This window comes from Achroia grisella, unplaced genomic scaffold, assembly GCF_030625045.1.
Source record: "Achroia grisella isolate CSIRO2021 unplaced genomic scaffold, CSIRO_AGI_Agris_v1 utg1063, whole genome shotgun sequence".
Taxonomy (NCBI): Eukaryota; Metazoa; Arthropoda; class Insecta; order Lepidoptera; family Pyralidae; genus Achroia; species Achroia grisella.
Window position 1 is genome coordinate 1,517,453 of NW_026712567.1, and position 26,894 is coordinate 1,544,346.

Consider the following 26,894-nt stretch of genomic DNA (forward strand, 5'->3'; position numbering starts at 1 on the left):
GTGATTCACTTTTATTAAACCCAATCAAATTACTTTAATAAAAGTAATAAATAATTTTAGATTTAGTTAGATTTACTATATTTAACGAACTCAATTTATACCATATATATTACTACTCATGCTTAGTACTAATATCTCCATTCTGCTATGATGCGCTCATCATCCTACTGCGACTGCGTGCAGCATTTTGCATCTGTGGTGCATTGCGTTTACGTGGGAAAATAAACTACAAAATGGCTTCTTCTGCGGACATACTGACTCTTTCTTGTGTTCTACATTATAAATTATTTTATTCTATTGTTTATACTATTTACGTCTGCAATTTACTAATATATAAAGAACAAACCTGAATAGTAACATACCTAACATATTTATGGTGACCCCGATAAATATTTTATTATTATTATTATTATTATTTGGGGTAGTGATAATGCAATCTATAGTTAGATATCCACAACCTACCCAATGATATCATTTTTATAGGGGAATCTCATACATACAGTTTTATATATAATATATATTTAATGCTATATATATGCAATATATAGCATATATTGCATATATAGCATTATCGAGAGGTTACGGAGGCACGAATCATAGTCTTCAGGATCTAAGTTTTACATATATCTTCATCTTGTACAATATATATCATTAAAAGTTTTCTGAGGAATTATCGGATTTTTATCGACTGCTGAATAACATCATCGCACTGCCCGCCAAATTAAAATACCATTCTAAGCACCAAATGAAATGAACTCCTATCTTACAATATTCCAGAAACTTTCTGCTGCGTACAATCACATTGTGGAATCATCTTCCAACAATGGTATTTCCAAATCAACATGATATAGAAAACGTCAGGACGTTGCGGGTGCTCATGAGCATCAGTTATCTTTTATCATTAGGTGTGCAAGGTCATTTCAGTCTATGCTATAAAAAAGGAATTAGAAAACCTATGTGTATCACCTGACGATGTTCATGTTACATAGATGTATATTACTAGCAAAGTGGGTGTCAGGTCAACCGACCTTTTACCGAGAAATCTCTATAGATACCATGGGACCTAACAAAGATATACATAACAATTCTTATCCTACGTCCTAGCTATACATAAGGTGGGCGGACTAGGAAAATATGTCCTTAATAAAGTGATGGGACAATGGAGAGTAATGTTCCTAATATAAGTTAAATACAAAACTTGCAATTGTATTGGAAAGTATATTTTTAGCAATTTAGTTTTTAAAGAGCTACATATATTTGTAAACATAAATATAGTTCTTCAAAAACTAAATATATAACATGTTATCATTTTAGAATCGTATAAGAGTTATCATCGTTTATCGTACATTGATCTATTTTTTAAACTACAAAGGCGTGCATTGTTGTAAGTGATAACTTCGTTATCTAGCACTAGCTACTCTCCTCGGCTTCACACGAGGGTATCTACATATATTATACATATCAATCTTCCTCTTGATCATTATTTCTATTACTAAAAACTGCATTCAAATCCGTTGCGTGGTTTAAAAGATCTAAGCAAGAATCATTTTACATAGTTAAAAATACATAGAACTCGCTAATCCATCGGAGATAAGGCGGTATGCTAAACCGCTAGTTCAGGAGGCAGAAAGGATTATTAGTAATGTAGTCCACATTACTAACAATCCCAATGATCCCATTGCTAGCAATGTACCATGTCAGATCGACCTCCACGCGGTTCCCCCTGGAAATCATCGTGTTAAATTATTGATGAATTTGTCACTCATCAATTACACGATAGGCTGACTGACCTGACTTATGTTCATCTTTTATCCTCCACTGGTGCCCCGCCAGCGTAAACCGTTAGCACAGACGGGTACACCATTCCATTATCAACCATAAAACATTACCGCAAGTTCACTGAAATTTTCAATGTGTTTAACTATACTGTTATTTCTATGGTTTTAGTACTTAACCAAAAATTAAGTACCTACCTAACTTTACTGTACTTTACCTAATACTCGCACCAAAATATAATGCACGGAGCGGATAGGCGTATGATATTCGTGATAAAAAATGATAAAAAAGAAAACAACGTCGAAGGTCATTGAACGCTGTCATTCTATACTGGATTAAGCGAGTAGTCGAGAGTCTGTTAGTTGACCATTGTCACCGCGGAATCTTTGGACATTACACGCTATCTTAGTGCTATTCAAGTTATTTGGTAAAACGAACTCTCATCTAAGTGAATAGTATAGATTAGTGAAGTTTTTAAAGATGGATAAGATATATTTCACTGTCAATGGAGAACATTACTCATTGTGTAAGTCAAAAATATCTCTTCATTTTATGTTAATTTGTTCACAGTTTTGTCTGATGTTCTTAATATACCGGCGATATGATAGCATCATACTATTGAAATAACATACAACATAATAAAACGCGTGAGTTAATGACAAACGTACTGCCAAAAGTTGTTCATGTACAGGATTTTCATTAGGCACAAATAAATAAATAATATTAAGTTTATTAAAATTATTTATTTATTTAGGTGGCTTTTAAAAAGTATATATAGAAAGTATAAGTTTCTGGTTAATTCTTCTTAATTTAATGTACCTATATGTGGATAAGAATTATTTCACTGTTAATGGAGAACGTTATTCATTGTGCATGTCAAAAATATGTTATTTTATGTTAATTTGTTCTCAGTTTTGTCCCATAGTCTTAACTATAGATAACATATTACATTGTCTTAACATACCGGCGCGCGGCAATATGATGGCATCATATGTAGTATTCAAATAATCTGTATAGGTATATACTTTATGACTGTATTATTAATTTTGTGTAGGTACAATTACGGTATTTATTTATTTTATAATTGTTACAAATCCTTAATAATAAAAGATATATTTTATGCTTACGAATTACGTGTTCTTATCCGCCATTCGTACATTTCTACTTACTAAGTTATTTATGTATATAAATAATGCCATATGCCATTATTTATATTATGTATGTATTTAAAAAAATAGTACATGTAAATATACTATTTTTAAATTTAGTAAATACCTACCTATATGTGTTTATGTCAGTTGTTTAGTACCGATAACATAAGCTCCACTTGCCGTGGGACTATATGGCGCTGTGTGAATAATCCAGCGATATTATTATTTATATTGTATATTTGAGAACGAGAGAGAAGTTGACTGTATTTGAATTTCACATCATTCCAGTTCAATTCCTATCCGACAAAATTCAAAATTAAAAAATTATTTATTCATGTAGGACTTTTTAGCCGTTTATGAACGTCAAATTTGGCATAATCGTATTGGTATTTGGCATGTCTTTTTTGCACTTAAATAAATTTAATATATATTTAAAAAAGTAAAACTTAAAATTCATAGCGCAGACAATGTTATCTGATTGAACAAAGATTGAGTGCGTAACGGTTTCTATGTTGTTTGTGGCATGCCTTTTCCTTGTTAATGTAAATCTACTTAAATCTAAATTTTTTTAAAAGAGCAACACACAAGTTTCTTGCTCATTCTTCTTGTGATGAGTCTGCGTTCCGATGAGTGGTAGAATAAAAAATATAACTATTCAAAAGTGCTTATAGTAAGTTTATTTGAATAAATATTATTCTATTCTATTCTATAAATCTACTCTTTAGTATTACCAATGAACTATTCTTTCTTATTTTTAAATATATATTTTATTTCCAGCTGGATCGGATATTAGCCCTAGAACTTCTTTGAATGACTACCTTCGAAACTACTTGAATCTGTATGGAACCAAAGTGATGTGTCGGGAAGGTGGTTGCGGGGCGTGCATAGTCTCAGTGTCTCAAACACACCCAGACACCAAGGAGACAAACGTGTTCTCTGTTAATTCTGTGAGTAACTTAATCCTATTAGGTATATATGATGCAACCCTTTTTAAAGAGGGGAAGGTGATTGTTAGTAATGTGGATTAATGATTCCATTGCCAGCAATGTATCATGTCGGGTTGAAATCCACGCGGTTCCCCCTGAACACCATCATGATAAATTCCTTGTGAGTTTGCCACGATGAGCTAACTGACTTAACCTCCTGCTCATCTTATCATATTCCACTGGTGCTCCGCCAGTGTAAACCATTAGCGCAGACGTGATACTACTAACCATATAACAAAACTGTAGAGGTGCAATGACTGTACATAGGAAAAAATACCAAATACCAAGTAAGGGGGATGTTTGAAGTCATATAGAAAATATCCAGATTTCTTTTACAAATTTTTTGCAAAAAAAATCTGGAATCTTAGACTGTTCTTACGGGCTAAACTTCGAAACTATTGAACTAATTTAAATAAATTTGGCAAGGTGTATACTTTTAATCACGGAAACTTTTACTTGTTATCCCACGGGAAAGGATTCTCATTCAAATAAAAACGATAATTAAAATTAAACAAAAACGAGATATTATTATTGTAATAATAGTATAATTATTAAAAATGTTAATCGAAGAAATAACAAATACCATGTGGAGAAAGTCGTGGGCCTCAGCTAGTATACTTATTTACATGTAATAATGTTACGTACCTAACACCTATGTAATTTTAACACTCTTTTAGTTCAATGGCCATTTGTATTTTGTTTTTTACGAAATGTTCAAATATTATTAGACATTATAAACACTTTATTATTTGGAACTGTCAAGTTGCATTTAAATATTAAATATCTTAGTCTATCAAATTTATAGGTAGATATCATTAACGATATTCACACTGACAGCCTCGGTGGTCTAGTGGTTTAGCACACCGCTTTACTATCCTAGGGTCGCGGGTTCGATTCTTCGCACGGTACAAACATTTGTATTTATGAGTATGATTGTTTGTAATGGTCTGGGTGTGTTCTATGTATAATATATATGTATTTATTTATTACAAAAAAAGGCATCCATGTATTTATATCAGTTTTCTAGTACCGTAGGCGTAGTGTGAATTGTCCTGAGATATTATTATTATTATTATTTACAAATGACAATCCCTCTGATGCCACCTATGGGTTAGACATGGGATTGTTTAATCATGACCATATATTATATTATGAAATTAGAAGTTTCCGATTATTGTACACTGGCTAGCCCTATCTTCGTTCGTGTATATCTAATTAGGTTAGGTTAGGTTAGGTTTACAATTTAGCATTGAAAAATACATACAACTTAAAATTTCCACCCTATTTCGATCAATCCCTGTTTCTTCTATAGCGATGCTAGTACTTAAATGTATATGGCATAACAAAGAAAAAAGCGTGAAAGAACTTCTCAAATTGGTGCAATGGTTTCCTAGTTCTGAAAGGTAATTTAGTTCTGAACTTCCAAATATAGTAAGTTAACGCAATAAATAACTATTACATTTTTTTATCAAAATAAAACATCTATTTTGGTCAGAATTTTATTTCAAAACAAACAATGTTTATTTAAAACTGTTTTCTGCTTTATTATGATCAGGAAATTCTTCAAAATGGTACTTGATTTTAGAGTAACGTGTTGTTATAATACGGTTTCTATTCCAATAAGCGCCTTTTTAATTTTAAGCTAGCAAGAATTTAAGGAAAAATAATATTCCAAATGGAAAGTAGCAAGCTGATTCTGAATAAGTAATAAATTACTTTCAGGAATTGTGTTAATTTTACACGGTGTATTCGTTTAGTCTATTTCTGAATTAGTTTTCCTTATGCTATGACTATGAATAAAATGAATATGTCGGTCAAAGTTACAGATAAAATTATTTCTGTATAGGTAACTGATACTTTCTTATAGAACTGGAATAGTAAATGACCCTACGGGTTGGACACATAAGCAACACAACTCAGCGGTGTCCTCAGACTGCAGTCGCACTGAATGCACTGCGATTCCGTAGGATTAAAATTTTATCTTTCTGTGCCCTGCAGTTTCTCTAACATATCTTACACTTTACTTATACTTTAAACACCTCCTATAAAATAAAGTAACTTAGCGGCTTAAATAAACGACAAAACAAAATTATTATCCAACATTATTCTTAAATTTAAATATTATTTATTATTATTCGTATATATTACGAATGTAATAAATCATCTGTAATCTATTCATCAAATGATATCTACGAAAAAGTTTGTTCGTCTGCTTACTTTTTCACGATCTAACCGCTCATTGAATTTTGAACAGATACTATTATATATAACTTCGAGAATGAATTCCGAAAGGCTTATTATAATGTAGAAATATAATTAATGAATTTAGTTATATATAAAATCTCCTTCACATACAAACACTGTTCTATACAATTGGAAGCCGAGGGGGGTTACTCATTTCAAATTGGAATACTTAAGTGAAAACGGTTAAATTTCTTAAAAAAAATATGGCATATATAGTCATAGTTATGCATATAATACGTAATTGTTCTTAAAGTGTGACTCCCTATTCGACTGATTGTTAGCTAGAGTGATGAAGAAGGGCTAGATTAAAAAAAAAACCAATCTGTTTTATATATTTTATTTGTTTTACATTGCAATTCCTGATGACTTGTAAATAAGCTTTATTAACTACCACTATTATCGTGTATTTATATATTTTAATCCGATTACTAATAATACTCTTTAGTTTCGTAAACAATGAACTTCGTTTTGCTAAACAAATCCAACGCTAATAGCACATGCTTCAGTCTGAGTTTCAAGTTCCAAGTAGCCCGTGGTATTCCCCGGCCAATCCCAGTTTATTGACCCAGATGTAAAACTGCTAAATATAAATACTTTCATTCTGGAAATTAAGCGGCAAGACTACATTTTTTCTAAGATATTATAAAGAGGAAATAGTTTATTTTTTGTTAAGACATGCCCTATTAGTACTACTGTAAGTACCCATGTATATGTATAATGAAATTAAAAATCAACCATAAAATGTTATTATACATCGTTTGGTCAATTAGCAAATGCGTAGGTCCTCATAAATTATAGCTAGGCACCATCTCAATCACGTGCGAATTTCAAACAAAAGCACCGTATCCAAATCGTTCCAATTGCATTGACAAGCCTCGTGAGTTTATAGTTGGGCAATATAAAAGTACTGTACGTGTAATTTGTATTTCTGACATACTCTTCGGGGATGGAATACAAATTGTTTAGGAGTATAATGCCACTTAGCCACTGCCATGGTGGATTCAAATATTGAAATATGGGTCATGTGTTGCATTCACCACGAGATCAACAGTTGACAATGCCTCTGACTAGCCTATTTAGGATGATTGTCTTGAATTTGTTTTTAAGGCATGATAATAGAATGGTGCACTCGCCTAATGGTGTATGCTGACTACCAGTGGAGGATGATAAGATGAGTATGAGGTCAGATCAGTTATTGTGGCAAATTCACCAAGAATTTAACATTAGTTTCCAGGAGGAACCGCGTGGAGCCTGATGTACTAGCAATGGGGTTATTGATCCACATTACTAACAATTCCGCTTGAAGAAATTTATAAAGCATATCTTATAGTAAGTATTTATTACTTGCTCCGATTTCAGTGCTTGGTCCACATATTGTCCTGTCACAATTGGGACATCACCACTGTCGAGGGTGTTGGAAACAGGAAGACTGGCTACCATGCCATACAAACGCGACTGGCTACTTTCAATGGCACCCAATGTGGATACTGCACACCAGGCTGGGTCATGAATATGTACAGGTGAGTTATATCCGACTGTTAATTAATATATACTTCATATACCTTTTTTTAATGGTTGATAATGGAATGCTGCTCCGTTTCTGCTAAATTTATAAGCTGGTGGAATACTAGAGGAGAGAGGATAGTTATTTCAATGTGATGAATTCACCAGAATTACTCAAGTTTCCAGGCACAAACAAACCGTTCCACCATCACAAATATTATAAACGCAAAAGTATGCAAGTATATTCCTATGATGGGGTACGGTATAGTATTTTATGTATTCCGTTGAAATTTATCTAGCGATGTTCTGCGTCTAACATATTATATTTCTAACTGATACCTACATGCAATTACGATTGCGATACATTTTCCCATTTTTGCAACAATTTTTATTGCAGGTCCGCTCCTATTGGTCCATATTAATTGCACTCACAGATAATGTGGCTTTCTATTGGTAAAAGAATTATCAAAATCGGTTCAGTAAATTCAGAAATTATCCCCTACGACCTCACAAATCTACTTCTTTATAATTTTAGTAATGAAATAAAGAAGCTCAAAGTAATACGTTTTAGATTCATTTGTTATATTTATAGTTTATAAATAAATTAGAAAAATGCGAAATCAAAGTTATAGTCAAAATTATCTATTCATATAAGATACTTTTTGTTAGTATTCATGTTACTTCAACTTCATTTAAGAATTTCGGTTACAAGATCCTAAAAACCAGATGTTCATGTGTGTTCTGTATGATCGCCTTGAAACTTACAAATATAGAATGTTTAGACTAGAGGGCCAGCAGCAATTACTCAACCACATACCGACTTCGTTTTTTATTCACGTATATTCTTTAACTTAAGTACAATTTAAGTGTATATCTTCAGAATACCTTTTTAAATTATAGCTATGACATGGTGCTCTGTCAGCACTAAAGGTATACTCGAATATTGGGGCATCAGAGAAGGATGGGAAGATAAATGTGAAATCAGATTATCAAGCCCCTCGTGGTGAATTCATTACGAATGAAACTTAAAATGATGCGATGTCCTGGCCTGATAATGTATATAAGCAACAGTTGGCGTTTCGTATTTAACACCGACATTCGCTTTTTTAATGGCAAAAAGGAATGCTCCAATTACTTAAAAAATATATTTGCTACGAGCTTACAAGCCTACGTGTGTGCGTGGTATACAATAGGTAATAATATGCAAACATTATATTAACCCGGTGTAGTTCGGACTCGTTTAAGAGGCATTGACCGAATAATGAATTATTCTTGTTCCCTTATATTCATATTCTAGGGTTGCACACTTTGAATGTAAAATATCTGTTGGTGGAATTAAGTTTTTTTATTACTGGTTCGTGCCCAGTTGTTAAATTTAAATTGATGAGATGATGGTTCGAATGTACAGTCATAGTATGTATATCTTATCTGTGGTCATAGTGAAGTGAACGAAAAATGATGAGTTTAAAATATGTTCGATTAAGTCTTGTTGACGCACTGAAAAAAATAATCAATTAAGTAAGTTGAGTTACTCTATAAATAACCAACTTTAGACTCTAAGAACTATTTTTTAGATTATTCACAAATTATTATTATATTTACTATTATTATAATATTTTACATCAAAACAAGCTATAATTTCTATTAAAAACTTATATCTGGCAACCTTAGTTCCATTTATTCTGAAGTCACAATTTAAAGAAAAAAAAATATCAAATATAGAAAACCAGTTAAAAGACAAGATACATTATTTATAAATACAACATACCTACCAAGTTGTAAGTAAGCATTCTAAGCATACCTTGTATTTTAAGGGAGTACTAATGTTGTTACAATTTAAATCTTGTAGTAGAGGTATCATTATCAACAAAATACTTTTATATATAAATAGGTATAATAATATAAATATTAATGATTGACGAAGAACATAATACTCGTGTACGAGATATAATTCCCATCCGATCGATCCCCCGTCCAATTCAAACGGGGATCGAAATTACGACATACTGAGCCGTGGTTCGAACACCCAGCGGTGCCCTCAGACTAAAGTCGTATCCGTCAGGCGGGAGTTGACCTTCAGACGAAGTCCTTCCACAGGTTTGCAGTGCCATCTGCACTCGCCCCCTATCGTCCGGTGAAGCTATAAAGGCCAGCTCGGCCGACAGTTATTAGATTAGTCCGAAAAAAAAACAGTCATAAAACCTATTTATTATTTGAATTTCGAATGCTTGCGTTCATTTGTTTTATGAATAAATTATGATATAAAAGAGATATGAAAAAACCAACGTGGTGTTTGTTCATCTCCACAACTTAAAACTATGATTGATACAACTTGTATAATTAGGTGGATGAATAGATAGGGGTGACCTATAATTAAAAAGTAAAATCAATTAAAAAGTGAGGGTAGTTATCAGACATTGTCTATTTATTTTTAATTATTTTACATAATCTGAACATTATCTACAGATATAAATAAAATTGGAGTGTCTGTTTGTTATATTGAAATAACCGTTTTTACTACATGCTTATGAATATAAATACATACACGGTACATACGATACGTACACCAAAATAACATTTTTTACAATTTTTGTCAAAATGGAAATGGCTGGACCGATTTTGACGGGACTATTGTTGGCAGGTAGCTGATGTAATAAGGAGTAACTTAGGCTACTTTTATTTCAGAAAAATAAAATAAAATTCCACGCGGATGAAATCGCGGTTACAGCTAGTCTATATATACATATATAAGTTAGGTATATCCAAACTTAATTATCTCATCTCCAAACTGCGTCTCCAATAATGTATTTCCTTTGACGTGGATTGAAGGTCAAAATGGCACGCAAACCGGATTCATGGAATTTAATAAGATGCATTAAGTAAATTATATTTTATCAGACAATCAAAAGATTTAATAGGTAATGTGAATAATTTAATTAGACATGAAATTATTAGTTTTATAGTAATAAAACGTAACAGAATACGAAGAGGAATATTTTTTTCTTTTGAAATATATATTTTAGTTAGTAACTACTCGCTCCGGCTTCGCACGGGTATAAATATATTATATATATATAAAACTTCCTCTTAAATCACTATTTTGAAATAAAAAAAACCGCCTCAAAATGCGTTGCGTAGTTTTAAAGATTTAAGCATACATAGGGGCAGACAGCGACAGCGACATTAGTTTCTACTGTGTAATGAACTGGCTAAAATGCCTGACATGAACGACCTAAAATACTTTGACTATAACTAGCTATTGATATATTTGTAATACATATAACCGTGTAGAGACTCACAAATTATTCTAAGTAAAATATTAAAATTTATTAATAGATACAAATTTGAAATGTCTTCATATTTCTAGAAGTACCTAACTGATTTCTTTTCATACACATATATTTATTATTAATATATTTTACATCTGAGTTCCACCATCATCTTCGCAACAAAAAGTATTTAAGAATTTAAGTGTAGGATGTCGCTAAATTACCATTGTTCAAAAAGTTTAATTTATCAGCTCTAATTTATCTATTGAATGAATTGATCAAGCAGTTGTTTGGTCGTGTTGTATATAAATCACAAATAACGCAAATTCATAACAACTAGTTATTACACAACCAATTAAAATTATGTAAATATTGTAATTATGTAAAACAAAATAAATTTAGTCATAATATCAACAAATACAAATATGATGAACATCGACTCGACGTCATCGGTGGTCTAGCGGTTTACCGATACCGAAGGTCGCGGGTTCGATTCCTCACACGGTAAAAACATTTGTATTCATGACTATGATCGTTTGTATCGCAAAAACATAGACGTGTTTATTATGTATATTATGTATGTATTTACAAATACATATATCTTTATATTAGTTATCTTGTGCCCATAACACAAGCTCTACTTAATTTGGGACTAGACGTTGCTGTGTGAATTGTTCAGGGATATTAACAGATACAAATGTATCGGTACGCATAGCGTTCTACTATATTTTTATCTATTTATTTTACCATTTTTATTATGTTCCCTAGCCTAAACAAGAGTTCAAATGGGAAGCTAAGCATGACGCAGATCGAAGACTCATTCGGCAGTAACATGTGTCGATGTACTGGCTATCGCCCAATTTTAGCTGAATTCAAAACTTTGCCCAGTGACCTTGAACCCGAGTTAAAGAACAAAATACAGGTACTAAGGTAAAATTAAGCACTGATACATAGAAAGACCTCGATGGTCCAGCAGTTTCACACACCGCTTCATCAGATGGTTGCGGGTTCGATTCCTCCCACGATGCAAACACTTGTGTTCCTGAGTGTAACTGCTTGTATTAGTCTGTATGTTATTTTGTGTATGTATTTACAAAAAAAATGTATTAAACTATTTATATCCCTTATTTAGTATACAGAAGCTATGCTTAGCTTAGGATAATGGCGTTATGTAAATTACCCTAGGTTATTAATATTATAGTACATATATGTCATATGTCGCAGGCCGTAGAGTGAATAAAAACTACACTTTTTTTCATTATGTAATCTAGTTGACCAATTTGTAGGCTGCTGATTATACTGTAGTTTTTTAATCGTAGGCACATATTTACTATATGCATAGTGTAACTTTTTGATATTTAATGTTTACTTTTAAGTGCAGCAACTTACTGACTTTTAAAAGAAAACAACATGATGATTACATATCTACATAATATAATCATCTAGCACCACACAACTCAATAAATTTTGAGTTGCGTACTTCAGTAATTTAATACATATTACAGTTATTAGTTCTCTCATTATAATGTTGATTATGGAAAAACAGAATTAATGTTTCTTTTAACATCATATAATGTATACCGACACATTTGGTGATTTTGAAGTATTTTTCTTCTCCCCAGCGTTTATGTATTATTATATTGAATTGGATGTATATGTTTTATACGTGATCATGTGATCTCTTTTTTTTTAGGATTTGGAAGATTTACATAATTTAAAATGTAAAAATAAGTGCGAACGTAGGTGTAGCATTAACGAGGATTGGTGTATGATCAACATGAAGCCGGACACACTACTGACAGTAAACGGCAACGGTAGCCGCTGGTATAAAGCGTTTACAATCAGCGATGTATTTAAGGTACTATGCAAATCTCTTAAAATGGCCACCAGTCGATACTAAAATAAAGCAACATCAAAGCAGTGACAAGGCCTATGTTGCTCCATAGATTCCCTCGTGTGTAGCGAAATCAGAGCAAATTTCTGATAGTATATCCGTCGATCGGATTTACCAACCAATGGCCAATATGCCCCTGATTTTAGTGTAATTTATGTTACTGTTAACACATTTGTAGATCTAAAAATCCACTTCAGTGGTAACTACAACAATTTTACTCCTATAGAAATAGAAATAATCTTTATTCAAATAAACTTAATATAATCACTTTTGAATAGTCAAGTTTTTTGATTCTACCGCTTATTCGGAATGCAGATTCAACACAAGAAGAATAAGTAAGAATATTGTGTGTTGCTCTTTTAAATAAATATTGATTTACTTAGAATCAGTTCAATCTAACGAATAAACTGCAAATTTTTACGTAATCTGTTTACTGTTATTATTGTATATTTTAATAATCGCCACCTTATTTTGGATAATTAATGTATGTTGGGTACCTTTCTTTCAGATACTTTTAAAAGAAGGTGTGGATAGCTATCGATTTGTTGCTGGAAATACTGGTCAAGGTTAGTTATATAAAGTATTCAATTATCGTATCTAAATTATATAATTTTAATGCATAATTTTAATAGCCTATGCATTTCAGGGGTGTTTCCAATTGCAACAGATTCTCGTGTTCTAATAGACATATCGTCTATAGCAGCTTTAAAAGGTTCATGGACTGATGGCAACCTGGTGTTAGGAGCGGGTACAACTCTCACAGAAGTGATAAAAGAATTCCAAAAATGGGCTAATGACAATGTAGACTTCGCATATTTGAAAGAGTTTCACAAACATCTGAGCCTTATTGCTCATGTACCCGTAAGAAATGTAAGTGTTCACAATATTATTATTTATGTAATTGCGCTGCATATACTGTTTTGTTTATGTTTATTTCTGTTTCTTTTCCTTGTAACTTTACCTTGTGTATGTGTCATTGTAAATAAATAAAGTTATATCTATCTAACTCTGTCATTATTTTAGTAATTTTGTAGTGGTTCAAAATGTATACGAATATAACTATTATTTCTGTATAGTCATCTAAATTACTCTTATTATCTAGTGAATCATATTGTTAACTGTATTTTGATGGTACTAGGTTTATTATTTTATAATATATTATTTAAACTAAACATGAATTACTTCGCAGTTTGTGGCCACTTATGTAGTTTGTGTTTGTGTATGCCTACTTATTAATGAGTTTTCACTACTTGCTAATATATGTACTCTCAATATCTCGATGTTTGCGTAAAAGATATACCCCCTTATCTATTTCATTTTAGATTACTATTTTTTTGTATGAAATGTGTATGTTATCAAGAATTATAACCGCCTAAACTTCTATTACAATTATGTTTTTTTTTGTTCTCAGATAGGAACTATTGGCGGCAATCTGGCTATGAAGAATAAACACAACAACTTCCCTTCAGACTTGTTTCTTATTCTAACAACTATAGAAGCCGTTATAATTGTGGGTGCGTTTCATCCCTATTATTTTCTAGAGATGTACTGACATGGGCGTACCTAACTTATAGAAATATTTACATTTATTTTTAAAAATATAGGTACATAGGAAACATCCGGCCAATATAAACTAACATAATCACGAATTAAAATATTTCTATCGCTGAACCGCTAGACTAACGTGTCCGTCAATAGATTATGTCTTACATCACAGATAATATATAGTTATAGAAGTTAATTAAACTTTACATTATTTTATTTTTCTAGTGAATCACAAGTTAGAAAACAGTGTGTCGAAATGCATGATTTATTAAAAATGGATCTCACAAATAAGTTAATTACTGAAATACAAATACCACCGCTGCCTGCAACGTGCCTAATTAAAACGTATAAGGTAAAGTAGAGATATACGTAATAATAATTATTTAAGTTTTAAAATGGGGATAGACGCTACGATTTTTGTAATAATAATAATCTCTGGATAGTTCACATAGCGCCATCTAGACCCAAGTTAAGCAAATACAAAGTTTTTTTTCGTAAATACATACACATTATACGTAGAAAATACCCAGACAGATACAAACAATCATACTCACGAATAAAAATGTTTGAACCATGCGAGGAATCGAACTCGTTACAATCGGAAGTAAGGCAAAGTGCTTAACCGCTAAACCACCGAGGCCGTCATTATTTGAGTAATAAAATACCGATTGACGCTACACTGCCTTTGCCACTAACTCATGAAATAATGTCGTCTCTTGTACAAGTTTTTACTAGCTGTTGCAATCGACTTTTCACAAGTGGTATTAATAAGATGATTTTCTTTTTAATGCTTTTATTACATGATTGCGGAAAATTGACTCTTTTGTAAATGATTTCTTAACAAAGGCTTACTATTTTGCTTGGAAGGTGTTCCACTTAGTAGCTTTCAAGTCAACCACAAAGGATTTTATAAGTTTAAATTCAATCTATACTCACAAAATCTTTCTCCTAATAGATTGTAATCTTTTTATAATCTTCTAGATAATGTCTCGAGCTCAAAACGTACATGCGATAGTTAATGCTGGGTTTCTCTTCAAAATAGACCCCTCGTCAAATAAAATTGTAACCACGAACATTGTCTATGGTTGCATGAATCCCAATTTTGTAAACGCTAATGAAACCGAGAAAGTACTAAGAAACTCTCTGTTATATAGTGAAGAAACATTGCAGAAAGCTTTGAAGATGTTAAACATAGAGTTGAAACCAGAAATAGATCTACCTGAGTGTTCACCGGAGTGCCGAAAATATATAGCTTTGGGTCTTTTTTATAAGGTACATACATATATATGTTTAATCCTCTATTCCATACTACTCTCCGTTCCATACTATTAGCTATAAATCCGGATTCGATACAAGAGTCAGACTAAGTTAGATCTAAGATAACCGCGTAGAAGGTATTTGTACAAGCTTATCATGTTAATTATACATTATATTATAATTATGCAGTTAATCATGACTAGAACCAATAACTTTGCGACTTTTATATGTAATTGGGATGACAAGCAAACTGACAGCTCACCTTATGATATGTGATAATCGTTGCTCATGAACATCACTTATTATCAACTCATTAATCATGCGTTGCCTTTCTGTTCTATCTGTAATTTCACTGTATCTCATCCTTTATTCGAAAGACATTTTACAAATGCTAACTGTCAGCGAGGCACCCACATAGGCGAGTTTTTCTCTCGATAAGACTTTGAGGTAATATCACACCATATGAATAAATAACTATTAATTTACCTTTATATTACTTTAGGCAGTATTATCACTATGCCCTAAAGTGAATCCTCGCTACAAGAGTGGCGGCACAGACTTGGAGCGTGAATTATCGAGAGAGGCACTCAGACTTTTGACACCGATAAATCTATATGGCCATTGAATAAGCCAGTACCTAAACTGGAGGCTTTATCACAGGTATCGTATTTATCATTTTTCATCTGGAATTTTTTACTGAAAGTGTCAATAAAGTTGTAGGCACACCGGTCGAATTTTCAAACCTGACGCCCATGGAATGTTGAACATTGAGATGCGAATATGATAGAATATACTTACTCAATCTCCCATACAAATAAGATTTATATACCCTAAAAATAAGTGATTTTTTTTATATACTACAGTTAAGAAAGATGTGTGAAAGATGATATGTTATTTCGATTGATAGAGATCAGTGGAAGAGATTTTTTCATTATATTTACTACAGTTAAGAGTATATTAGAGTACATATTACCTACTAACATATCATAGCGCAGGCGGGAATACAATTCTAACATCTACTTTTACTAGTATGTAATAGATATTCTTTGCCAGTATTGAATTATTTAATGTTACTCATATATTGTTTATCCACTCCATGCTGAGTAAAAACAAGTTATTACAACTCATGCACTTTTAAAAGGTCGACTGGTAGCATATAAGTAATACAAAATGAATAAATGCAAAAGGATCAATCAACCCAACTCAAGAAAAACATTGCAATGGAACAAATGTATCGTTTTAATATATCCTTCTTAAAAATCCTCATGCTGTAGTCTCTCAAGAAAACCTTAACAGATAGTTCATTCCACAATCTAAGTGTACGCTCCTATGAAACCGCACTGTCTGAGACCATTTGCGTGTAGGGGTGAATTACTTATCGAATGCGAGCAGTGCGATGGTAAAAGGTAGGCATAATGAACAATTCTTCAGAACACAATTCGTTACATATTTCATAGAGCACACAAAGCAATGAGAAGGCTCACCCCAAACCAAGAGTTCGATACTGCTTGAGAGGTTCTGATCATTCTAAATATTTATAAATAATTTTATTGACACATTTACATTACTATAGTGTGCAGGCGAAGCCAGATATTCGTGTGACGTCAGCACTGGACCACGTACAGTGCACGTGGCGTTCGTTCTGTCTGACGTAGCAGTTGCTGAGATCGACCGTTTCGACCCCAGTGAAGCTTTGGTATGTTTTATCTATCTTGGTATGTTTGATTTGTGTATCTTCAACGATCCTAGGGAGCCTTGTATAGTCGTCTGCTTTTGAGTATCTGGGTATCATTTGCTTGACTGTAAGTTGTGTCCTGGTTTAAAAGTTATTACCATGGAACTATTGGTTACAAGATAAAATAGATATCAGAGCAAAATGCACGGTCCTTTTTATTCTTTTATTCCGGTTTCTAACATTAAATTTGTGTTGTCCATGGTGGTATCTATAGGCTACTTTGCATCAGGTGGACCGATAACTACTACTGCTCTTCAAAAACTGATAGTAATACTGTTATAGAAATATCTAATCAATACAGTTTAGTGACTAGATACTAGCTGCCACGGCTTCGCATCGTTGTAAATGTATTATACATATAAACCTTCCTCTTGAATCACTCTATCCATTGCTAAAAATTGCATTACATTCAAATGCCGCAGTGAATTATACTATTCTTTATTTTATTTTATAAACTATTGTAGCAACATTTATCTTGCAGAAAGTTTCTGGTGTTATTGCATTTTTATCTGCTAAAGACATACCAGGCAAAAATACTTTCACACCGTCAAACGTACCGTGGATGGACTTTGACGAAGAGATCTTAGCTAGTAAACACGTACTATATTACGGACAACCTGTAGGGCTTATAGTCGCCAATTCACACAATCTGGCCGTATCTGCTGCTCAACTAGTGAAAGTCGATTACAAGAAGAGTGAAGCCAAACCTGTAATTACAATACAAGACGTTTTGGTAGCTCCAGATAAAGATAAAAGGGTAAGAAATCTTATATGTATTATATGAACAAAGCCTCACGATAATTAACTAATCGTTCATTAACTACACGTTAATTAATAGAAAACGAACCCATGTATTTAAGATTTTTAAGAAAGACTTGTTCTTTTACTCGTGTTAGCTATACTACAACATTTAAAAATATTCCCAAGGAGTGTTTTATAAGGTGACGTCGGATGAACGGCTGGTCATTAATGTTATGTTAAAATATATAATAATATCAATAAAAAATAACAATGATATTAGATCGATGTTAAATGATAGACTATAGATAGAATATACGATGGACCGAATGGAATAGGGGCAGTAAAATGATGACGTAAGTAATACTTTCCCAATAAACGTATTTCTTGTATTAAAGATTCGCAAAGATATAACGGTGAAAGCTACAGATCGAGGGCAAGATATAAAACATGTAATCAAGGGGACCTTTTTTATACCTTCACAATATCACTACACGATGGAGACACAATCATGTACAGTAATACCAACTGAGAATGGAGTGGAAGTGAGATCTGCAACACAGTGGATGGACTTGGTTCATGTGGCTGTGGCAAATATGCTAGCGGTACAACAAAATAAGTAGGTAACTTTTAACAACAACGACGATTATTTTTTTTACACAATTTTTTTTATATAACTTAAATATAAATAAACAGGCTAACATCCTAACTGGTAATAACAGACGTTACAAAGTGTATTGTGACAAAATACTACTTCTGCATTGCCATTGCTCATTTCATTGCCTTATCTCGTACTTTATAGCATTCTTTGCAACCCGTCGGCACAAATATACTACCACAGACCCTCATTGAAAATAACAAATACATAATATCAGAGTATATTAACCAATCAATTCAAATTAATCCATGATGCATCCTTGAAGACGTATACAGATGTCATTAACTGAGATACCTGAGACAACGTCGTCGAGTCGTGAAAGATAAAGAAAGCGATGTCTATTTCAGAGTTGAAGTAATAGTAAACCGCGTGGGGGGTGCTTATGGTGGCAAGGCCTCAAGGTCGAGTCAGATCGCCTGCTCAGCAGCACTAGCGGCGACTGCCTGCGGGCGTGCTGCCTCGCTTGTGCTACCAATAGATACCAATATGGCAGCTGTGGGTAAAAGACAGGAGTGCTTAGTTGAGTATGAGGTTAGTACGAGTATCTAGATAATAACTACATATATGATTAATATTTTACACATTTTCCCATGTAAGTTTCTCGAGTATGTTTATGGTTGGTGGTAATCAACCTTATGGCCTATGTGATGGTAATCCATTACGATAGCCAATGGACATCTGAAATATAAGGGTCTAATGTTTTCTTTTATATGGGAGATATTTTTTATACATTTTACGAAAATAAACTTTTTATGCGATCTCCGTACTACATCGTTGGATTCAATTCTTGATCAAAAATTTAGATTTTTTATAATTTGTTTTTGACATTACATTGTAATTTTTATACTACAAGAGTCATCTGACCATGATAAATATGCAATATAATTAAACCTCTATGGCCGTTTTGCCATTTTTGGTTAATGCATTCCAAATACGAGTATATATAGAACAGAGGATTTATATATTGTATACATGTTAATTTCTAGTCGAGGACTTCCATTTAGAAGTACAGTTCAGGATCAGACCAAATCCGATTGTTCCTTATATTTAGGGGGGGTGACTGTTCTGTTTTATGTAAACAAAATTACTAAATATACGCCCACCTCTTGGCAGCTGCTTACACTAAAACTTTCAGCTAGGGGTAGACAACATCGGCGCCATTCAATACTTGGATTTAAGCTACTACAGTGACTGCGGGTGTTCCTATAATGACACAGCTGGCAGCTCCATCGCCGGCATACTTGCCAACTTATACAACAGCTCGCGATGGTCAATTACTGGCTACAGTGTACTGACTGATAAAGCGAGCAACACTTGGTGCAGAGCTCCGGGTAAGTCATGTTTCTTTGCATTAGTAATTGATAAATTGTGTATGAAATAGCGGATTGTATTTGGATAGGTCTTGGTATTTGGCAAGGTATTTTAGTAAAAGATGAATCGTTAATTGCACGGCGTGTATTTCAGAAGCGAATTATATAGTTATAACAAAAAAGGAAAAGGAAATTACTTTGTACAATGTTACCATCAATACAAAAGTGTTGCTCACTACTATTATTGAATTTTCCTAATTTACAATAAGGTAAATATTGTATGTATTTAACAGTAATAAATATAATTGTAGTTATAAAATTTTAATTTGTCACCCGCGACTTTGTCTGCTTTTGTTCGGGTTACAATCTATCTTCAAGTGAAATTTCGTTAAAGTATGGTCAGCCGTTTAGTCGTGAAAAGGTTACAAACAGAAGCATAAACCTGCTTCCACGTTTATAATATTAGTATGAATTAATAATTATATACAATTTAATCTAGTCCAGTGTTAGTAGTGGCTAATACATAGTAAATCGTAAAAAGTTGCAAAATCTCGAAGATGTAATACAAAATAATATATACGGTATTCTGCATTTGTAATACCAGCAAAATCTAGGGCCGTCGAGGATCAGGCAGACTCCGTATATTTAGGCTAAAGAACCAATGGTAGTAATTCATAAGTAGTACCATACCTCTGTTCAGAATAATGGCGGACGAGGTTTAAGAACGCCGTCATGATTGTAAAACATTTCGTAATAGACAGCGCCTAGAGAAGATCTATTCAAATATACTTTAATAAAACTGACAATAATCCCTAAAAACGTTATAAATCTAATAAACAATAGGTATACGATCTCAGTCAATAGGAAGTTTTAAGTAAATACAATACAATGAATCACTTACATGTGGTTAGGTAAATTAGATGTGTAACTAGTTGTGTCTTACCAATTGATATAAGTACCTATATCATAAGTCCCTCGTCAAACCTTACTTACACCTACTTACATTTTAAATTCATATCTTAATTATTACCTATTTATAAACGTAGCAAGAATGGTTTTCCTTCTAAGTTACCTATTTTATTTAGTTCGGCTTTAATTATTTATATGAGCTTATTTACATTCGGTGCAGGCGTATTTACCTATAAATATATACATAATTAGTAACTCATAGTTTTGATAGCTTTATATTATTATATATTTAAATATTTAATAAGGTATTATGTGCTATCAGTAATTTCAATAATAATTGTGAATTACGTTAATTAGTCAAATACAAACGCTACCTTACAATTTATATATATATAAAACTAACTATAATATATAGATGGTGATAATAATATTTCACACTAATTTATCCACGTTTCAGGGACTACAGAAGCTATTGCAATACATGAACATCTTATGGAACGTATCGCATTCATTACCAAACTAGACCCTATCGACGTGAGATTAACCAACATAGCACCAAAACATAGTGGTATAAAAGATATGATTGCCACACTTAAACAAAACTCCGATTTTGATGTACGGAAAACAGATATAAAAAAATACAATAGCGAAAATGCATGGAAGAAAAAGGCTTTAAAATTATCCATAATGTCGTATCCCATTGAGTATTCTTGGAACTTTCCAGTAACAGTTTCTGTATACCACGGTGATGGAACAGTAGCTATATCTCAAGGTGGCATAGAGATGGGACAAGGAATAAATACAAAAGTTGCGCAAGTATGCGCTTACACATTAAAAGTACCATTGGAAAAAGTATCAGTTTTTGGAAGTAACAGTTTCGTATCGCCAAATGCTATGTGCAGTAATGGAAGTATAACCAGTGATTGCGTAGCATACGGTACGATGAGGGCTTGTAAGGAACTGTTGAAAAGATTTGAAGATATTAAAGGGAATACGAACGAATCTTGGGAAGAGACTGTCAAAAAGGCTTATGAGAAAGGTCTGTTTGTTGGTTTGAAAACTTTATTAACATCTTAACTATTATAAATAATTTCATGCGCCTTTGTTAGTGTTTGCAAAGATTTCGCTTTTTGTTAGCAATAAGCTCAAAATATCCTTATAATACTTACACTTAATCGTTTATAAAAAAATTATCTTAAGAGTAAGACCTAAGTAGACCTAAAGTATACCGTATATATTAATAGATAAACCGTGTCCAGAACTCTATATATATATTTATTCATCGATGTTTCTTGTGAAATTCTAAACCAAAAAATCTGTAACATTAACATATCAAAGTTAAGAAAACACCGTCCTAAGAACTAAAATAGAAAATTAGGACGTTTTAAAAACACTCGCTAAAAGAAAAAAAAAACACTGTTAATTATGTTAGGTTACCTTACCTACACCTGTTTACTTTCTTACATTTACAGTAGATAAGTATAATATAGGGGGAGGGGATCATTAGTAATAGGGATTAGTGACCCCGTGCATGACCAAGTTCGGTCTGCCTCCATCGAGGGAGGTCGCTGTAAATTGTAGTTAATTCCTGGTGAATACTCACGATCAGCCAACTGTTCTGACTTCAATCTCACAGTATCATCCTGCGTTAATCCTTGCTGTTGTATACCGTTATATCAAGCGAGTGTATTATTGTCTATGCAATCACGAATAAAAAATGCAATAAGTGTAAAAGGTAATTGATACAGTTACTTTATGTATACTAATAGGTATAAACTTGCAAGCGAGCTACATGACCTCACCACAGGACTCCCTACAAGGTTACGATGTCTACGGCGTATGTGCAATTGAAATACAACTGGACGTGCTGACCGGCACGCATCTTATACAACGGGTTGACTTACTTGAGGATGCTGGTATTAGCCTCAGTCCAGATATAGATGTGGGACAGGCAAGTGAAGCTAATTATATCTATTTAAAATACAATTCGGTTGCAATTTCTATGTATGATTAGGTTAACTTAATATTTCTAAAAATATACTACCTATTATATATTAATATAATACTAGCTGACCCGAAAACGTTGTTTTGTCTTACAAATTAAACTCGGTATTTAAAACTAAGGGTTGGTGTATGTATTTTTCAATGCTAAATTATAATCAAATTAAAATTTTTATCGAAAAAATGAATAAGAAAATTTTAGGGTGAGCCACCCTTAGCTCTTAGCGATATAAAAAATATTATAAACCTATTCTCAGCTCAGACCTACTGAATATACATATAAAATTTCATCAAAATTGATCAATCCGTTTCGGAAGAGTATAAACTCGAAACCTATGTCACGAGAATTTTATATATTAGAAGATGTAAGAATATCTAGTGAGAAAATCAATTAATTTAAAGTAGGTTAGCATATTAGGCATGTACAATAAAATCTCAGGAATGTGAATGACGTGTTATGTTTATAGCCGTTGATCGAAAGGGGAGGTGCGGGGTGGGAGGCTACACTGCTATACTTTTTTTGTTGAATACTATTAGGTATCCTGTGGTTAGTCTTCGAATGACGAATATTTTTAAATATAGTTAGATACTGGAGTAACTAAGAATGTGGTCAATATAATATCATTTATGCTAGATAGACACAATTCCAGTACTGATTGATGCATACCTACCTATTTAATTCTTTTGGAGTATCTAGGTACTACCAACCACCGGCCATGAGTCACTCAAATTTGTTTTATGTCTGGTTAAAATTTTTTAGTTCGCTGACGATATATTATATATATGCTATAAATGTATGTTTTTTTTGTACATATATGATAATGAAATGGTGCACCCTCTGCGCTAACGATTTACGCTGCCCCGCCAGCGTAAACCGTTAGCGCAGAAGGGTACACTGCCGTACCAGTGGGTGATGATAATATGAACATGAAGTCAGGTCAGTTAGCCCACCGTGATGGTTTCCAGGGTAAACCGCGTGGAGGTCAACCTGACATGATCCATTGCTGGCAAAGGGGTCGAGAGCCCACATTTCTAACAATCCCCTTCCCTATATTTGTATTTCAGATCGAAGGTGCCTTTATAATGGGAATCGGCATGTGGACCACAGAACAATTGACGTATGACCAGACAACTGGGCGACTTCTAACCGACCGCACCTGGACTTACCATCCTCCCGGGGCGAAGGATATCCCTGTCGACTTTAGAATCACGCTGCAGCCAAATTCACCAAATCCTACTGGAGTTCTTAGATCTAAAGGTGACTATTTCAATTTTAAAATTTGTTCTGGGTATTTTAAGTATTATCCCCATGGATATTATTTCGTCGACCGTAATAGTGTAGAAGTTTATTACACCAACTAATTTACCTTCTGATGGTCAAGAGTTCGATTCCCGCACAATATAGATACCTACATTGTAAATGTACTTACAGGTAATTGTAGTGGGTTTAAAATACTATTATTTAAGAAAAGTACATATTCTCTCGCTTATAAAAAAGTCAAATGTGACATATAAAAAGTGTATCAAAATAATAAATGCTTCTAAACAGACTGATGGAACAATCTGCCAGCAACGTAGGTACTTGTATTTCTCTGGGTATTTCTATATACCTTATATGTTGTAAATACCTCCTATGTACTGATCTATTGTTTTATTTTAAATATGACATAGATACTCGTAGGTCAAATTAACTATTTCTGTCCTATCCATAGTAAATATATACCCAAATATATTTTCAAATGCAAATACTTGTATAGTGCATAAATCAAACCTACGACCACCGTAAGGTAAGGTAGTGTGTTAAACCGCCAAAACACCGAGATCATACCTACTATTTTTTAAGCTAACTTGATTACCTACGGGTACGTACACATTTCGAGATATTTATGTAAATTTTTTTTTCATGTCTTTTAAATACCTACTGTCAATGTAATAGCTGATTTTTTCAATTTTAGCTACTGGAGAGCCAGCCTTGAGTTTAGCGGTAGCAGTGACATTTGCATTACACGAGGCTGTTTTAGACGCAAGGAAAGAATTCGGATACCAGGATACTGATTGGGTTTCAGTAGGTGAGTAAATTTTTATTTCGCTAACTTTTTCTCAAATATTATTATTATATACATGTGTTAACTATTTGAATATATTTAATACCTTGGACAATTCAGAGCTTGTGAGAGACAATGGGTACTAAACAACTGATATAATACTTAAATACCTTTTTTCTATAAATATATATATAGAAAACAATCAAAGCACCGAAGCCATCATAATAGTAGGTGACCACACGACTTCATCCGATTTTTTACATAAAATATGACGAACAGGGCTGTTCATCCCAGTGATAGAATCTATTCTCATATCAAATTTCAATAAGATCCGTTCAGCAGTTTAGTCGTGGGTAACAAAGGTTGTTATTAACAAAGGGTAATAAATAAACTAGATAGAAATCGCTTTAAAATTATTACGGAAGTGTGGATTAGCTAGCATATTCTGGAATTTTTCATTTAATATTAACAGGGCCAGAGCTATGTAGGTATATAATGGTTATAACTTGACTTGTTTCAGATGCACCGTACAACGTGGAAAATATATTAAAAGCAATATCACCAAATCATGAATATTACAAATTGGACTAAGTGAATTTAAAGCCAAGGTGCATTATACAATAGATAATAATTATAATAAAGATTTTATAATAAATGGTATATATAGGTATCTACCTATAGAATTTTAATTAATACGATATACGTGAGTCCTCTTATATTGAAAGTAGATGTTTTACGTGAGTTCGCCTGTTTTTTGATGCAAAAGATAGCTTATACAATCTTGTACGTCACACGACCTATCTTCACACCAAATTACATTAGGATTCGTCGTGAAAAAGTCGCCCAAACCGCAGTGAGATGAGGCCTGTCCTATAACAACTAGGTACAGGGCGGGCCATCGCCGTCACAGTCGTGGTAGAATGTACGTACATACGAAAGCCCTGACTCCAGCACTGGCGATTGCAAGTATACAGTGGGTACAAATTCCACACTCCACCTTGCCAGCTCTCCAGCGGGGTCTTTGCAAGTCCAAGAAGACACAAGTTTGCGTGTTTACCGCTAAAAAGAGTCCATTTATCGTGTCTCCTCAGTTTCAAGACACTCTCCTTGATTTGAAGCCAAATCTCGAGGTCCTTGGCGTTGATATATCCAGTGACGTTCAATTTTGCGGTCATTTGGAGGACAAGGCTAAAATAGCCTCTAAAAAGCTTGGTATGCTCAGTAGAGTGAGACGGTATTTCACGGCGGCCCATCGCTTGCAATTATACAAGGCGCAGATCCGGCCGCACATGGAATACTGTTCTCATCTCTGGGCGGGAGCACCACAATACCAGCTACTTCCATTTAACCCGATCAGAACCGAGCAGCCAGAATAATTGCTAATCAACGTCTATGTGACATACTCGACCCATTGGCTTTGCGGCGAGATATTGCATCTCTGTGCATTTTCTACCGCATATATCACGGGGAGTGTTCTGAGGAATTGTTCGGATTAATACCAGCTGCTGAGTTTCACCACCGTACCATCCGCCAGAAACTGAAATACCATCCTGATCATCTGGATGAATGGCGGTCCTCCACAGTGCGGTTTTCTAGAAACTTTTTGCCACGCACAACCACATTGTGGAATCACTTTCCAGCAATGGTATTTCCGAACCGATACGATATTGAAACCTTCAAGAAAAGAGCTTATTCCTTTTTAAAAGGCCGACAACGTATTTGCAATTCCCCTGGTGTTGCGGGTGCTCATGGGCGGCGGTAATCACTTACCATCAGGTGAACCGCATGCTTGTTTGTCCCGTATTATACAAGAAAAAATCTTTTCTACACGTTAAAAAAAAGTTTATAATCCAATAGCGTAAATATGACCGTG

At 33.4% G+C, this 26,894-nt stretch overlaps 1 protein-coding gene across 1 annotated transcript; it reads left to right on the top strand.

The window, feature by feature from the left end:
- Positions 1-2,143: 2,143 nt before the first annotated feature.
- Positions 2,144-25,612, top strand: LOC131841161 (xanthine dehydrogenase/oxidase-like). Its single transcript, XM_059189423.1, is given in 23 exon segments — positions 2,144-2,302; positions 3,705-3,874; positions 7,517-7,677; positions 11,698-11,851; positions 12,623-12,787; positions 13,332-13,389; positions 13,470-13,693; positions 14,235-14,337; positions 14,594-14,605; positions 14,608-14,720; positions 15,350-15,640; positions 16,128-16,202; positions 16,205-16,285; positions 17,199-17,321; positions 17,842-18,117; positions 18,497-18,717; positions 19,104-19,287; positions 19,892-20,087; positions 21,433-22,014; positions 22,745-22,926; positions 24,042-24,234; positions 24,932-25,045; positions 25,542-25,612. Coding segments are annotated over 23 exon segments (3,795 nt in total). The 5' UTR covers positions 2,144-2,256.
- Positions 25,613-26,894: the final 1,282 nt, after the last annotated feature.